Consider the following 16,876-nt stretch of genomic DNA (forward strand, 5'->3'; position numbering starts at 1 on the left):
ACACATACACAGATAAGTAAGAGTGACTGTGTTGACGAAATATATGTTTCTGGCTGATATGGAACAGAGTCCAGAGTCCACCTTTGAAACAATTGAGAAATGGATATCGTGCACTAGGATAGGAGGGGATATTTGAATGTATAGAGGGAGCTATTATCTTCCTGAGACCCCTGTATAATTGACACAGTTCCTTAACCTTTAGGGGGATTTGTGTATATAAGAGCCCAGGTTGTTTTTATAGTAGCAAGTAATATCAAGCCGTAAGGGTGGTGGTTTAGAGAAAAAAAATGTCCCAGAAATACAGCCTATATTGGTTCACGGATACTCGTATCAGGCAAGCTCACATACCTGACCCATCCTTGGACAGTCTGTGCTATTTTTTTAGCTGGAGGCTAACTTCCGCTGAACATGTTGAGCAGCAAACAAACAAACACTCACTCACCCTTGCAGTCCACAGATTCCGTTACTAGTATGTTTGAATTACAGGGGTCAAATAGTCTCAACCTCTAGCCGGTTTTTCCAACAAACAATCGGCTGTCACGCGGCCAGACGAAGCCCGAATCTAATCCACTAAGTGCGGGTGCAATGCGCATAGGAGAAGCTTTACTGTCAACAGGGGGTAGCAGATGCACCCCCGTTTCTTTGCCTGAGGATTGTTTGTTGGAAACCAGCTAGAGTTTGAGACTATTTGACCCCTGTAATTCGTACGTACTAGTAACGGAATCTGTGGACCGCAAGGGTGAGTGCGTGTTTGTTTGCTGTTTGACATGTTCAGGGGAAGTTAGCCTCCAGCTAAAAGGAACAGCACGAACCGTCCAAGGATGGGTCAGGTATGTGAGCTTGCCTGATGCAAGTATAGAGGCTGTATTTCTGGGACATTTTTTTCTCAACACCACCACCCTTATGGCTTGATATTACTTGCTACTACAAATACAACCTGGGGTCTTATATACACAAATCCCCCTAAAGGTTAAGGGACTGAGTCAATTATACAGGGGTCTCAGGAAGATAATAGCTCCCTCTATACAATTGAATATCCCCTCCTACCCAAATGCACAATATCCATTTCTCAATTGTTTCAAAGGTGGACTCTGGACTCTGTTCCATATCAGCCAGAAACATATATTTCGTCAACACAGTGAATCTTACTTATCTGTGTATGTGTGCTCTTTCTGGACGTTTGTGGAAACACATATACCTCCCGGGAGGGTGTTACTTTAACCCTTTGAGTGCTTTAAGCTTTTTTTTTTTTTTTTTTGGAAAAAAAAATGTAACTTTTTTTTTTTGTTCAGATCCTCAAGACTTACACTGTTGGAAAGGTTAGGTGATTACCTTTCCAACTGTGGGTCTTGGGGGTCTGTAGCTGCTTAGATGCCTGAGATACAGGCTTCTAAGCAGCATGCCCCCTGCTCCTATACTTAACATTGTTAAGTATAAATAAAGTTGCGCGGTGATGTCATCACGCATAACGTGAAGCCCTGGCGATGCCTGTCACTATGCAAGCCTGATAGCCAATGTAGGAGCGGGTGGGAGCCCCCAGATCTCCCTCAAGGTGGGGAGAGTGCTAGCGACACCAGAGTGTGAAACTCTGTGATGGCTCAGAGCCGTCGTTAGCACTCAAGGGGTTAATTATACATAAGGGGGCCTTTTTGTTACATGACTGGTCAAACAATTGTCTACTTTTTTACTGTGGTTATTATAGTAATTAATAAATACATGCACTAGATAAATATTCAATGGTGTGGTGATTTATCATTTCTTTGTGTCCCCTCTGGTGTCTGTCAACTCTTTACTGGGGTATTTGACTCTAGCGTGAGAACCAGTGCTGGCTAATATAGTCTTTGCAGTTCAGTTGAACCTATTTTCTCTGTTCTTCTTTAATGTAATATTTACTATTGCCTGGCACCTCTAGTCTGCTATATACTTATAAAAAGCAGATTGAGGTTGATTCCTGAGGTACTAACATTTGGTGCTGTGTTTTTTCTTTATATATATATATATATATATATATATATATATATATATATATATATATATATATATATATATATATAGTTCCAAAGAAAAGAGGTACACTCACAGGGACATGAATAGATAGGATTTTAATCCACAAAAAGTAACATTTTGGGGTCGCCCCCATCTTTCAGACCACAAAAATTCTGAAGCGTTACTTTTTGTGGGATTAAAATCCTATCTATTCGGGGGGGGGCGGAGCCAGCTCTGAGTCTGAACGGTCGCATGATCCCACAGCTCCTGATACCTATTACTTATAATTACTTATTAGACCGTTTAGCTCAGCTAATTTGATCTTCACAAGGCACCTCATAACTTATGGTCCCTAACTGAGAAGATTGAAAACTGTGAGACATGGTTATGTGAGACTACCGGCGAGATCTTGTGGCGCTATCTGCTAGGGCCCCTGAAGGCAGCCATCTTTCAACTCCATGAGGGAACGCACACACGAGTGAAGGTTTTCACACAGCTTTGACTGAAAGCTGATGGACCGTGAATAGCTAGAGCCGCGACTGATTCTACAGCACTAGTCCTTCACTTGAGACACCTAAGCTCAGCAGCCGATCTTATAAGGTGACAAGCGAGCCTCATTGGCGTGAAGATATCCACAAAACCAGCATGACGTCCTGTGGGGATTCTGTATCTGCCGTTATACTTGTGGACATTAAAGCACATTTTAAGATCCTAGCTATGGAAGTGTCAGCTTTCTTTGCCTCTAAATCCAACACCTCTGAGGTGGCTGAATATCCACCGAAGACCCAGAAGCCTCAAGAGGAGAACTCACCCTTCCAGACGAACAGCCCTGAGTTTCTTGATACCGGCCTCACTTCCCTCACGAAGTTGTACGTGCAAGCAAGTTAACTTTAGCGGATGTGAGCTATAATACCCACCCGCTTTTGCTCCAAGCCGAAATCAAGATTTTAACTGAAAACGAGTCCTTCTACACCCACGAGCTGTCAGTATGGATGTCGGGTAAACCACATTATAACAGCCTCCTTAATGATCTCTCATTACTGCCAGTGACCAGTACAGTCAATTGCAGGTACGATCAGGCAATAAAGAGCCTTGACATTTTGATGATCAGCAAACTGATTTGCTCTGCTATGAGTGTCCCCCTCAGGGAAAAGAAGAGAGAACGCATGTCTATGCCTACATCGCAAGCTCTGAACATGGGGTCAGCCGGATCACACGAGACAGTCATTGCATTGATTTAGTGAGAGGTCCTTTTGATCCGGGAGGCTGCTTACTTTATTTGCGGTCAGATCTGCAGGATGCGGCTAGGAGACTGTGATGCAGCCGGACAGTTGTGGCATTACAGATGAACCAGAATGTGCAATCTAAGTAGCTTTATATGTCCCTCATGGCATTTTGAGGCTCTGACATATTGACAAGACAGCTCCTGGTCATCGATGCACAGGGGATTCACTAATGTAACAATGCTATTATGACTAGTTATTCACTGCTATATGCTGTGCAGGTAGATCTCATGCGCATACCACTCATTGAATGCTGAAAACTGGTGTATTTAATGCATAAACCGTTCTCTTACCAGTATTCTACCTTATTAGCCCTTACTGCCTTTTGTATGATATCTGACAGCACTTGCATTATTTATATTTTAACTATACTGCCCTAAGCCACACTTCTATTGATATTGTACGAGAAATGTCTAATATCCTAACAAAATATGTCACAGGTCATGTTCTGTATCTGCGTCAGTCACCTACTTAGATCCATCAGGGGCTTATTACATAGAGCTAGCACATATTGGCATGCTGATGCTGGATGTCCTTTGTCTCTCCATATATGATCTAGTGTTTCTATGGGGGTCTGTTATATTTTTGTGTATGATTTTGACACTCTGAATGCCTATGGGATATGTATATAGTATAGCCATTTATAGTTAAGCTGTGATGGTTACTTTTATTCAGGCTATCATAGTTAGAGAAAGGCTAATATTAAATCTGCACTACACCATACCTTACTCTGATAAAATGGTTGACCACCCCAGATTACTCCCTATAAGATAACCCTAAGTTTCTACTATTTTATAGTTTAATATCTTATTTACCTCTCCTATATTTGTGTATGGTTATTGATGCAATATAGTTCAATGAGGTCTTGCAAGGACCCTTCTTACTTCATTAACAGTGCTCTTTTATATGATTATTCTATTGTGACAAATGCTATATTTAGTTATTGCTAAACAGTTATCTAGCATTGCAAAGTTTACTGTTGACATTGCATTCTCTATGGTGGTGTATTGTTTAAAGTCCTAATGTGAAAAGATATATACTATTCATATATATGTTGAGTGCAATTAGCTATGGCCCCTAGATAATGCCTAACTGGTGGCTCCTCTCTTACTTTATAGAGGCATAGATTTTAGTCATGGTAAGTGTAATATAGACTCAAATCCTTCTACTAGGCTCTCATACGCGCATGCTCCAAGGGAAGATCAAAAATGTAACCCCTCATTTCTCTTCTAGGTAGTTGAGAGAAAAACCTAACTCATTAATTATCTCCACACCTTTAGGCCTTCTGGCCCTGACCCTAAGACAATTTACTCTAAGTACTGTTATATATTTTATATTTACACTAGCTTCTTATAAGCTTGCATATGAGGGATACATAGCTTTTTCAGGACATTGCCTTCCCAGTACATGCAGGGAAATCCCCCTCTAGTGGTATTATTTTACAACTATACCTACTCATCTATCTTCTCTATCTGACCCCTCTCCTCCCTTTCCCGCCGGCATATGTTACCTGCGGGTCATATCCCTACTCCTTTTACCCACATCGCCTATGACTGGCATCTCCTCAGGAGAGGGGCTCATGTTGCAGTCCTCTGCTCTTCATATATATAAATATCTCCCCCAGTTCGTACCCTTTATTGGAAGCTACCCTTACTTTTACATACCCTAGCTTAAACTTACTCATGGCGTAAAGAGAGGATAACTCCATTAGTAGTGTACTTAAAAGCTTTGTGATCCCAGCGCATTTACAAACTCGACATGCTAACTGGCTCCGCCCTCCATTCCCCCCCCCCCCCTACTCTATTTTGAGCAGCTCTCGCCCGCTGCTTTCCCTCTCCTCATAAAACTATAGAGCTAACTCCTCCCTGGCCCTAATCTTATCTGAATAGATACCTTAACCTACTTTTTATATGGCACAGAGAGGACCATTTTTGTTTATACTGCATTTATGATATTCTATTATAAAACTGAAGTCTCCCTATAGATAGCCCAAATTTTATAATATTGCTTGAAATATATGGAAACGTAATGCTTTATCTACATGGTTGTTTTTATGCCATACTTTTCTAATTATAGTGTGCATAAACTCATATCTGTAAATGTTTTGGGGCATACCCTATATGTTGTATCTGTTTATGACTTCAATAAAAATCGTTTAAAAAAAAAAAAAAAATCCTATCTATTCAAGTCCCTGGGAGTGTACCTCTTTTCTTTGGAATTGTATACATGCTAACAGGATTGCACCCAGGGCACAGGATTTAGTATTGAAGTCGTAAGTGCTTGACCCTACCCAGCCATCTTATATATATATATATATATATATATATATATATATATGCACATATATACATCTTTAGAAATGTATATGCATATATCTCAATGTTAAAGCCCTTTGCCTACCTTTTTTTTCTTACACCTGAGATCTTCTATCTTTGAGCCTTTATAACTTTTGTATGTAATATTTATTTTTAATCATTTTTATTAGATAGTGTTATTGTGAGTGTAAGTGTACTTTGTAAAGATTGTAGCGTAAATCGCGATTGTGCTCATGCGATCGCATTTACTTTCAACTCGTAATACGAGCACAAACCCTTGCGATATACCCCTTACCGATCGGGTGCAAACGTTTGCACTCCACTCGTAATATGGCCGGTTATGTATTAAACTTATTAACAGAATCATATATTTAGTAGATGACAGGAATACATTTGCTGTACTAATATATATCTTGCTAGTTAATCTTACACACTAGTATGATAACATATCAAATACCGGAGACATTCAAAGAAGACTTTTAGTTATGGAGAAAAAAATCATAAAAAATTAACGCAGATGTCTAATGCTATTCACCTATTTTGGAACAAAGCTAAAACTAATGAAATTCTTATGGTTACCTTTTCTCTATTATGACACCCGCTTCATTTTTAAACTTGGATTCTTCAACCTCTGGATAGACCAATTTGGAGAGGGCAAGAGCACATGGAGCAGCCATCACAGATGCAGCAATCAGAGAAGATGGATCAATCTGAAACAGTAAAACATCTTTAATCATTTCAAAGCAGGGCCTGCTCAACCATGGGGCAAAGTGGGTCCAACGGACCCAGGCAGCACTTGACAAGTTGTGTATAAGCATTTGTTTCATGCAGGTAGGCAGGCTTAGTAAGGTCAGAGGCTAGGCTAGTAGGTTGATATGCTAATCAGTAATGGTACTACTGGGGGGGCGCCATTTCATTCTCAGACCCAGGCAGCAGAATACCTTGAGCCAGCCCTGTTTCTAAGTAACACAAATTAATAAAAGACACAATCTCTGCTGTTTGTTATAACAAACTGGTATAGTATATAGTTAATTGCTTGAGTTTGAGTGATGTAAGATGGAGGCAAGTTTGTATTCTTTTTAAATTTTAAATGGAAAAAATGTAATTTCAGGTTTTAAATTCTTCAATCACTTTTAATTTTTTCTTCTATAGATATATGCAAGATAATTTGTAAAGAAAATTTAAAGTAAGATAAAATAAAAGTTTTTATTTATTTTTGTTGGAAACCTATAAATACAAATGTAGGTATGGATGGACCTATGCATAATAATTTATACTATTGCTCATATGCTATGTTGTGACTTTCCACTACTTCTTTATACCCTACTCATGAAAATTGTGAGGTGGCTATGTTCCACAGTGTGTGATGGTGATCATATTGATTTACCATCTAAATAGACAGACAGATTATAGATCGATAGATAGACAGACAGATGATAGATCGATAGATAGATAAACAGAAAAATGGATAGATATTTAGACAGATAGACGATAGATCAATAGATATTTAATTTTTTCCCTTGATATCTTAAATGCACACTTCCTTTTTTGCATGTTTACATTCTGAGGCCGGGTGGATTGATTACAATACCATGAGAGTTTTTACTCCCATACTATAAAGTTGCGTCATGGGGGTATATTTAACAAGCAGTGAAAGCTGCATTTTACGCCCATCGTTTCAGGCTCGTCTGAAACTTAAGTTAAGAAGCAGCGGTCATAAGACCGCTGCTCCTTAACTTCTCCGCCACCTTTTAGTTGGCGAACTGAAATCATTCCGATATGATTATGATGATTGACACCCCCTGCTAGCGACCAATTGGCCGCCGGTGAGCAGGGGGCGGCATTGCACAAGCATTTCACTAGAAATGCTTGTGCAATGATAAATGCCGACAGCCACTGCGGCTCTGATGTTTGGCACTGTGTATCGATCTATACCTCTTGATTACTGCTGCAACTGCGTTTTGACTGATTTTTAGTTGATCACCAATCTTCCTGTTTCCTTTTCCATCTTTGTGAAGTCTCACAATCAGATTTTTCAATTCCTCTTGCAATTCTTTTCCATGTGGAGACATGATGCAGACTTGCAGATAGACACAGCCCATTGGTCAAAAAATTAGACTGTTCTGGTAACTATGCTCATGCAATTAGGCTAATTGGAAATCATAGGTGTACTCAATTTTGTTTCAGTAATCTAACTTGTGTGTCAGTGACCACAGGTGTATATACTGGATTCAAGGCAGGTGACATACTTGGCCAGGTCATAGTTTTCACTTGTTTCTCCTTTAGAAACTCCTTTGTGATTTTGGCAGTGTATTTTGGATCGTTATCATGCTGGAATATTCGTCCTCTGCCAAACTTCTGGAGACTGGGAGTCATCTTGTCAGCCAGTATTTTGGTATATCCCAGGCATTCATGGTGCCTTCTATAAATGTCATCTCCCTAACACCTTTTGCAGTCATGCAGCCCCATATCCTCACACTCCCACCTCCATGATTCACTATTAGGACTATGGGGCCGATTTATGAAAGTGCGAGCGGACATGATACAATGTAGCGTTACATGTCTGCCGTACATCTATAAATGCCGACAGCATATGGACTTGTGAACTGCTTGTGCAATACCGCCTCTTGCAGATTTGTGGCCAATCGGCCGCTAGCAGGGGGTGTCAATCAGCCCGATCGTATAGGATTGGATGGATTGATGTCCGTAGCCTCAGAGGAGGCGGACAAGTTATGGAGCAACTGTCTTTAGACCGCTGCTTCATAACTGCTGTTTCCGGCAAGCCTTAAGGCTCGCGCGGAAACAGGGGCATCAAGCTCCGCTCGGAACTTGATAATTCGGCCCCTATGCATTCACTGTAATAAACCTGACCAGGTTCACACGAAACATGCTGCACCCCATCTGAGCTGAAAAATTGTATCTTGGTCTTGGCCATCTTACCAAATAATGTGCTCCCAATATTCATCAGGCTTCTCATGTTGTTTAGCAAACTTTAATCTTGCAGTTTTGTGCCGATGAGCAAGCAAGGGTTTTTTCCTTGGATGCTGTCCATAGAAGTTGACATTATGCAATGTCCTTAGCACTGTCTGAGCTGTCACAGAAACTCCAATTTCTATCGATAATCCCTGAGCCAAATCTGAAGCACTTGCCTTGATGCAAATCTGAAGCACTTGCCTGTTGCTTGTTTTTCAGAGCTAGATTGTGCAAGTAGCACATTGTCCATGGCGTCATTTTAGGAGGACAGCCACTGCGGCTCTGATTTTTGGCACTGTGTATCGATCTATACCTTTTGATTACTGCTGCAACTGCGTTTTGACTGATTTTTAGTTGGTCACCAATCTTCCTGTATCCTTTTCCATCTTTGTGAAGTCTCACAATCAGATTTTTCAATTCCTCTGGCAATTCTTTTCCATGTGGAGACATGATGCAGACTTGCAGATAGACACAGCCCATTGGTCAAAAAATTAGACTGTTCTGGTAACTATGCTCATGCAATTAGGCTAATAGGAAATCATAGGTGTACTCAATTTTGTTTCAGTGATCTAACCTGTGTGTCAGTGACCACAGGTGTATTCACTTTTGTTGCATTAAGTTTCTACTTTATGGCCTGTATTTTCAATATAATCTTTCTAAATTATTTGTTTTTGATTGTTTATCATAGGAAATACTCTACTTGTCAACTTAGAAATAAAACAATTATTGAGAGGTGATACAATTTTGAAAAATTTGATATTTAAGTGATATTGCCCAGGGGTGTACTCACTTCTGTTGTATACTGTATATAGAAGTGCATTGGAGCCCTTTGCAGTCAAGTAGCTGAAAACATGAAAAAGCATATTTATGCAATATTCATATTTATTTGTATAGCTCAACTTTTTGCGCACGTCAGGTTTTTGCCTGTGTAATAACTTTTTATTTTCAACTTGTAACACGAGCGCAACCCGGTGTGCACAAAAAGCCTCTGTCTAGCAAGGTAACATGCAATCGGGAGCGCAAAATAGCGCTCCTCTCGTAACTTGTAATCTAGCCCGAAATGTTTTATACATACTCTTTCAGACATCTCAACCTGTAAAAACTAATTTCAGGGAGGTGCCCCCCCCCGCGCCCCTCACTATACTACTTCACTGCATGCCAACCTCACTATAGTACCTCACTGTACCACCTCTGTATAGTACCTCACTGTACCACCTCACTATAGTACCTCACTGTACCACCTCTTTATAGTACCTCACTGTACCACCTCACTATAGTACCTCACTGTACCACCACTGTGTAGTACCTCACTGTACCACCTAACTATTGTACCCCCCAGCCCCCCAACCCCAATTCAGAATTCCTCAGTGCTTTGATTATGAAATAGTTGAAAATGTTATCACATTATAGAGTATGGGAGTCTGCACAATATAGAGGTATGGGAGTCTGTACATCTCACCTATATATATCAGGTCTGCTGCTATGTCTCGCACCGCACTAGAGTAGAGTAGAGATCACGAAGGGGGGGGGGGGGGAAAGTCTAGAGAGGAACGCAGTAACTATTTACATTGAGCTATAATGGAACAGTGACACCTAGAGGTAGAAATGAAAAGTGCAGGCACAAATTTGATTTTCTCTGGCACCGTTATTTCCAGGAGATTGTGTTTCATTTGCAGGTGTCAGGGAGCAGCTTTTTTAATGCGGGAGACTCCCGGACCTTCCGGGAGAGTTGGGATGTCTGCTGTTTGAGACTTGCTTTTTGTGTAAGGTCTAACAGTGACCTGGGACTGGGAGGAATGCCTGATTTGTGGTTGTTTCTGAATTTCATAAAAACATAAGATTGAAATGAATCCACAGAATATTTAAAAAATTTACATAAGACTACAGTAAATTTGGTATATGACTGATACAGAATAGTTTGGACAGGAAATAAAAAAAAATCTGAGATGGGAAGCAAATTTATTCTTATTGCAACAACATATTCATTAAAAGATTGTTTCTTACCCCAAAAGAGATGTAAGCACCAAGCACACTGCCAGCTATTGTACCAAACCCTCCTGTCATTACAGCATGGATTTCAGATTTTGTCATTTCTGGTAAGTATGGACGGACTAGGAGTGGAGCTTCTGTCTGAAAACAAAGCATATAGATCATTATCATTCAACTATAATTAAACCTCTGACTATCATTACACAAGTCAAGGTATGTACCTGGCCCACAAAAATGTTCCCAGCCACGCTCAACGTTTCTGTAGCTGTGGTGCCCATTGTCACTTGCATGAGCCAAGAAATCTACAAATACAAAGGGAAGACATCAGTTTTGTGTCATAAAAATAACCAAAACTATGTAAGTATGCATCATACAGAAGTTGTTCATTGGCCTAGATTCAATAAAACAAACAAAAGTGTGTTGCGCTAAAACACCCCTTACTTGCCAACGGCTAGATTTGGAGTTTTGTCGGTAACGACCCGAAAAGCTAACGCTGGCTTTTTTCTGGCCGCACCTTTAAAATAACTCTGGTATTGAGAGTCCACAGAATGGCTGCGTTAGGCTCCAAAAAAGGAGCGTAGAGCATATTTAACGCAACTTCAACTCTCGATACCAGAGTTGCTTACGGACGCGGCCAGCCTCAAAAACGTGCTTGTGCACGATTCCCCCATAGGAAACAATGGGGCTGTTTGAGCTGAAAAAAAACCTAACACCTGCAAAAAAGCCGCGTTCAGCTCCTAACGCAGCCCCATTGTTTGCTATGGGGAAACACTTCCTACGTCTGCACCTAACACCCTAACATGTACCCCGAGTCTAAACACCCCTAACCTTACACTTATTAACCCCTATTCTTCCGCCCCCCGCTATCGCTGACCCCTGCATATTATTTTTAACCCCTAATCTGCCGCTCCGTAAACCCGCCGCTACTTACATTATCCTTATGTACCCCTAATCTGCTGACCCTAACACCGCCGACCCCGTATATTATATTTATTAACCCCTAATCTGCCCCCCACAACGTCGCCTCCACCTGCCTACACTTATTAACCCCTAATCTGCCAAGCGGACCGCACCGATACTATAATAAAGTTATTAACCCCTAATCCGCCTCACTAACCCTATAATAAATACAGGGAGTGCAGAATTATTAGGCAAGTTGTATTTTTGAGGATTAATTTTATTATTGAACAACAACCATGTTCTCAATGAACCCAAAAAACTCATTAATATCAAAGCTGAATATTTTTGGAAGTAGTTTTTAGTTTGTTTTTAGTTTTAGCTATTTTAGGGGGATATCTGTGTGTGCAGGTGACTATTACTGTGCATAATTATTAGGCAACTTAACAAAAAACAAATATATACCCATTTCAATTATTTATTTTTACCAGTGAAACCAATATAACATCTCAACATTCACAAATATACATTTCTGACATTCAAAAACAAAACAAAAACAAACCAGTGACCAATATAGCCACCTTTCTTTGCAAGGACACTCAAAAGCCTGCCATCCATGGATTCTGTCAGTGTTTTGATCTGTTCACCATCAACATTGCGTGCAGCAGCAACCACAGCCTCCCAGACACTGTTCAGAGAGGTGTACTGTTTTCCCTCCTTGTAAATCTCACATTTGATGATGGACCACAGGTTCTCAATGGGGTTCAGATCAGGTGAACAAGGAGGCCATGTCATTAGATTTTCTTCTTTTATACCCTTTCTTGCCAGCCACGCTGTGGAGTACTTGGACGCGTGTGATGGAGCATTGTCCTGCATGAAAATCATGTTTTTCTTGAAGGATGCAGACTTCTTCCTGTACCACTGCTTGAAGAAGGTGTCTTCCAGAAACTGGCAGTAGGACTGGGAGTTGAGCTTGACTCCATCCTCAACCCGAAAAGGCCCCACAAGCTCATCTTTGATGATACCAGCCCAAACCAGTACTCCACCTCCACCTTGCTGGCGTCTGAGTCGGACTGGAGCTCTCTGCCCTTTACCAATCCAGCCACGGGCCCATCCATCTGGCCCATCAAGACTCACTCTCATTTCATCAGTCCAAAAAAAAACCTTAGAAAAATCAGTCTTGAGATATTTCTTGGCCCAGTCTTGACGTTTCAGCTTGTGTGTCTTGTTCAGTGGTGGTCGTCTTTCAGCCTTTCTTACCTTGGCCATGTCTCTGAGTATTGCACACCTTGTGCTTTTGGACACTCCAGTGATGTTGCAGCTCTGAAATATGGCCAAACTGGTGGCAAGTGGCATCTTGGCAGCTGCACGCTTGACTTTTCTCAGTTCATGGGCAGTTATTTTGCGCCTTGGTTTTTCCACACGCTTCTAGCGACCCTGTTGACTATTTTGAATGAAACGCTTGATTGTTCGATGATCACGCTTCAGAAGCTTTGCAATTTTAAGAGTGCTGCATCCCTCTGCAAGATATCTCACTATTTTTGACTTTTCTGAGCCTGTCAAGTCCTTCTTTTGACCCATTTTGCCAAAGGAAAGGAAGTTGCCTAATAATTATGCACACCTGATATAGGGTGTTGATGTCATTAGACCACACCCCTTCTCATTACAGAGATGCACATCACCTAATATGCTTAATTGGTAGTAGGCTTTCGAGCCTATACAGCTTGGAGTAAGACAACATGCATAAAGAGGATGATGTGGTCAAAATACTAATTTGCCTAATAATTCTGCACTCCCCTGTAGTATTAACCCCTAATCTGCCTCCCTAACATCGTCGACACCCTAACTTCAATTATTAACCCCTAATCTGCCGACCGGAGCTCACCGCTATTCTAATAACTGTATTAACCCCTAAGCTAAGTCTAACCCTAACACTAACACCACCCTAAGTTAAATATAATTTTAATCTAACGAAATTAATTAACTCTTATTAAATAAATTATTCCTATTTAAAGCTAAATACTTACCTGTAAATAAATCCTAATATAGCTACAATATAAATTATAATTACATTGTAGCTATTTTAGGATTAATATTTATTTTACAGGCAACTTTGTAATTATTTTAACCATGTGCAATAGCTATTAAATAGTTAAGAACTATTTAATAGTTACCTAGTTAAAATAATTACAAAATTACCTGTAAAATAAATCCTAACCTAAGTTACAATTAAACCTAACACTATACTATCATTAAATTAATTAAATAAAATACCTACAATTACCTACAATTAAACCTAACACTACACTATCAATAAATTAATTAAATACAATATGTACAAATAACTACAATGAAATAAACTAACTAAAGTACAAAAAATAAAAAAGAACTAAGTTACAAAAAATAAAAAAATATTTACAAACATAAGAAAAATATTACAACAATTTTAAACTAATTACACCTACTCTAAGCCCCCTAATAAAATAACAAAGACCCCCAAAATAAAAAATGCCCTACCCTATTCTAAATTACTAAAGTTCAAAGCTCTTTTACCTTACCAGCCCTGAACAGGGCCCTTTGCGAGGCATGCCCCAAGAAGTTCAGCTCTTTTGCCTGTAAAAAAAAAAACATACAATACCCCACCCCAACATTACAACCCACCACCCACATACCCCTAATCTAACCCAAACCCCCCTTAAATAAACCTAACACTAAGCCCCTGAAGATCATCCTACCTTGTCTTCACCTCACCAGGTATCACCGATCCGTCCTGGCTCCAAAATCTTCATCCAACCCAAGCGGGGGCTGGCGATCCATCATCCGGTGGCTGAAGAGGTCCAGAAGAGGCTTCAAAGTCTTCATCCTATCCGGGAAGAAGAGTAGATCCGGACCAGCAACCATCATCTTCCAAGCGGCATCTTCTATCTTCATCCGATGAGGACCGGCTCCATCCTGAAGACCTCCACCGCGGACCCATCTTCATCCGGCGACGTCCAACTGAAGAATGACGGTTTCTTTAAGGGACGTCATCCAAGATGGCGTCGCTCGAATTCCGATTGGCTGATAGGATTCTATCAGCCAATCGGAATTAAGGTAGGAATATTCTGATTGGCTGATGGAATCAGCCAATCAGAATCAAGATCAATCCGATTGGCTGATCCAATCAGCCAATCAGATTGAGCTTGCATTCTATTGGCTGATCGGAACAGCCAATAGAATGCGAGCTCAATCTGATTGGCTGATTGGATCAGCCAATCAGATTGAACTTGATTCTGATTGGCTGATTCCATCAGCCAATCAGAATATTCCTACCTTAATTCCGATTGGCTGATAGAATCCTATCAGCAAATCGGAATTTGAGGGACGCCATCTTGGATGACGTCCCTTAAAGGAACCGTCATTCTTCAGTTGGACGTCGCCGGATGAAGATGGGTCCGCGGTAGAGGTCTTCAGGATGGAGCCGGTCCTCATCGGATGAAGATAGAAGATGCCGCTTGGAAGATGATGGTTGCCGGTCCGGATCTACTCTTCTTCCCGGATAGGATGAAGACTTTGGAGCCTCTTCTGGACCTCTTCAGCCACCGGATGATGGATCGCCAGCCCCCGCTTGGGTTGGATGAAGATTTTGGAGCCAGGACGGATCGGTGATACCTGGTGAGGTGAAGACAAGGTAGGATGATCTTCAGGGGCTTAGTGTTAGGTTTATTTAAGGGGGGTTTGGGTTAGATTAGGGGTATGTGGGTGGTGGGTTGTAATGTTGGGGGGGGGGTATTGTATGTTTTTTTTTACAGGCAAAAGAGCTGAACTTCTTGGGGCATGCCCCGCAAAGGGCCCTGTTCAGGGCTGGTAAGGTAAAAGAGCTTTGAACTTTAGTAATTTAGAATAGGGTAGGGCATTTTTTATTTTGGGGGTCTTTGTTATTTTATTAGGGGGCTTAGAGTAGGTGTAATTAGTTTAAAATTGTTGTAATATTTTTCTTATGTTTGTAAATATTTTTTTATTTTTTGTAACTTAGTTCTTTTTTATTTTTTGTACTTTAGTTAGTTTATTTCATTGTAGTTATTTGTACATATTGTATTTAATTAATTTATTGATAGTGTAGTGTTAGGTTTAATTGTAGGTAATTGTAGGTATTTTATTTAATTAATTTAATGATAGTATAGTTGTAGGTTTAATTGTAACTTAGGTTAGGATTTATTTTACAGGTAATTTTGTAATTATTTTAACTAGGTAACTATTAAATAGTTCTTAACTATTTAATAGCTATTGTACATGGTTAAAAATAATTACAAAGTTGCCTGTAAAAATAAATATTAATCCTAAAATAGCTACAATGTAATTATAATTTATATTGTAGCTATATTAGGATTTATTTTACAGGTAAGTATTTAGCTTTAAATAGGAATAATTTATTTAATAAGAGTTAATTAATTTCGTTAGATTAAAATTATATTTAATTTAGGGGGGTGTTAGTGTTAGGGTTAGACTTAGCTTTAGGGGTTAATACATTTATTAGAATAGCGGTGAGCTCCGGTCTGCAGATTAGGGGTTAATGTTTGAAGTTAGGTGTCGGCGATGTTAGGGAGGGCAGATTAGGGGTTAATACTATTTATTATAGGGTTAGTGAGGCGGATTAGGGGTTAATAACTTTATTATAATAGCGGTGCGGTGCGGTCGGCAGATTAGGGGTTAATAAGTGTAGGCAGGTGGAGGCGACGTTGAGGGCGGCAGATTAGGGGTTAATAAATATAATATAGGGGTCGGCGGTGTTAGGGGCAGCAGATTAGGGGTACATAGCTATAATGTAGGTGGCGGCTCTTTGCGGTCGGCAGATTAGGGGTTAATTATTGTAGGTAGCTGGCGGCGACGTTTGTGGGGGGCAGGTTAGGGGTTAATAAATATAATACAGGGTCGGCGGTGCTAGGGGCAGCAGATTAGGGGTACATAAGTATAACATAGGTGGCGGTCGGCAGATTAGGGGTTAAAAAAAATTATTCGAGTGTCGGCGATGTGGGGGGGCCTCGGTTTAGGGGTACATAGGAAGTTTATGGGTGTTAGTGTACTTTAGGGCACAGTAGTTAAGAGCTTTATGAACCGGCGTTAGCCCAGAAAGCTCTTAACTACTGACTTTTTTCTGCGGCTGGAGTTTTGTCGTTAGATTTCTAACGCTCACTTCAGACACGACTCTAAATACCGGAGTTAGAAAGATCCCATTGAAAAGATAGGATACGCAAATGGCGTAGGGGGATCTGCGGTATGGAAAAGTAGCGGCTGAAAAGTAAGCGTTAGACCCTTTTTTGAGTGACTCCAAATACCGGCGGTAGCCTAAAACCAGCGTTAGGAGCCTCTAACGCTGGTTTTCACGGCTACCGCCAAACTCCAAATCTAGCCGCAAGAGTGTAAAAATACTGGCCTCAGAACAGTATTAAAAAA

The 16,876-nt window shown here is 40.4% G+C and overlaps 1 protein-coding gene across 1 annotated transcript in view; it reads right to left on the reverse strand.

The window, feature by feature from the left end:
* The window catches only part of LOC128664475 (sodium/nucleoside cotransporter 1-like), a 108,046-nt gene that overhangs the window by 21,679 nt on the left and 69,491 nt on the right, over window positions 1–16,876 (reverse strand). Inside the window, exons 10-12 of the mRNA XM_053719300.1 lie at window positions 10,768–10,848; window positions 10,562–10,687; window positions 6,164–6,294 (exon numbers count right to left, since the gene is read on the reverse strand). Of these exons, the coding sequence (XP_053575275.1) occupies window positions 6,164–6,294; window positions 10,562–10,687; window positions 10,768–10,848 (338 nt within the window). The remainder of the gene's footprint in view (window positions 1–6,163; window positions 6,295–10,561; window positions 10,688–10,767; window positions 10,849–16,876) is intronic.

Source organism: Bombina bombina, chromosome 6 (assembly GCF_027579735.1).
Source record: "Bombina bombina isolate aBomBom1 chromosome 6, aBomBom1.pri, whole genome shotgun sequence".
NCBI classification, from domain to species: domain Eukaryota; kingdom Metazoa; phylum Chordata; class Amphibia; order Anura; family Bombinatoridae; genus Bombina; species Bombina bombina.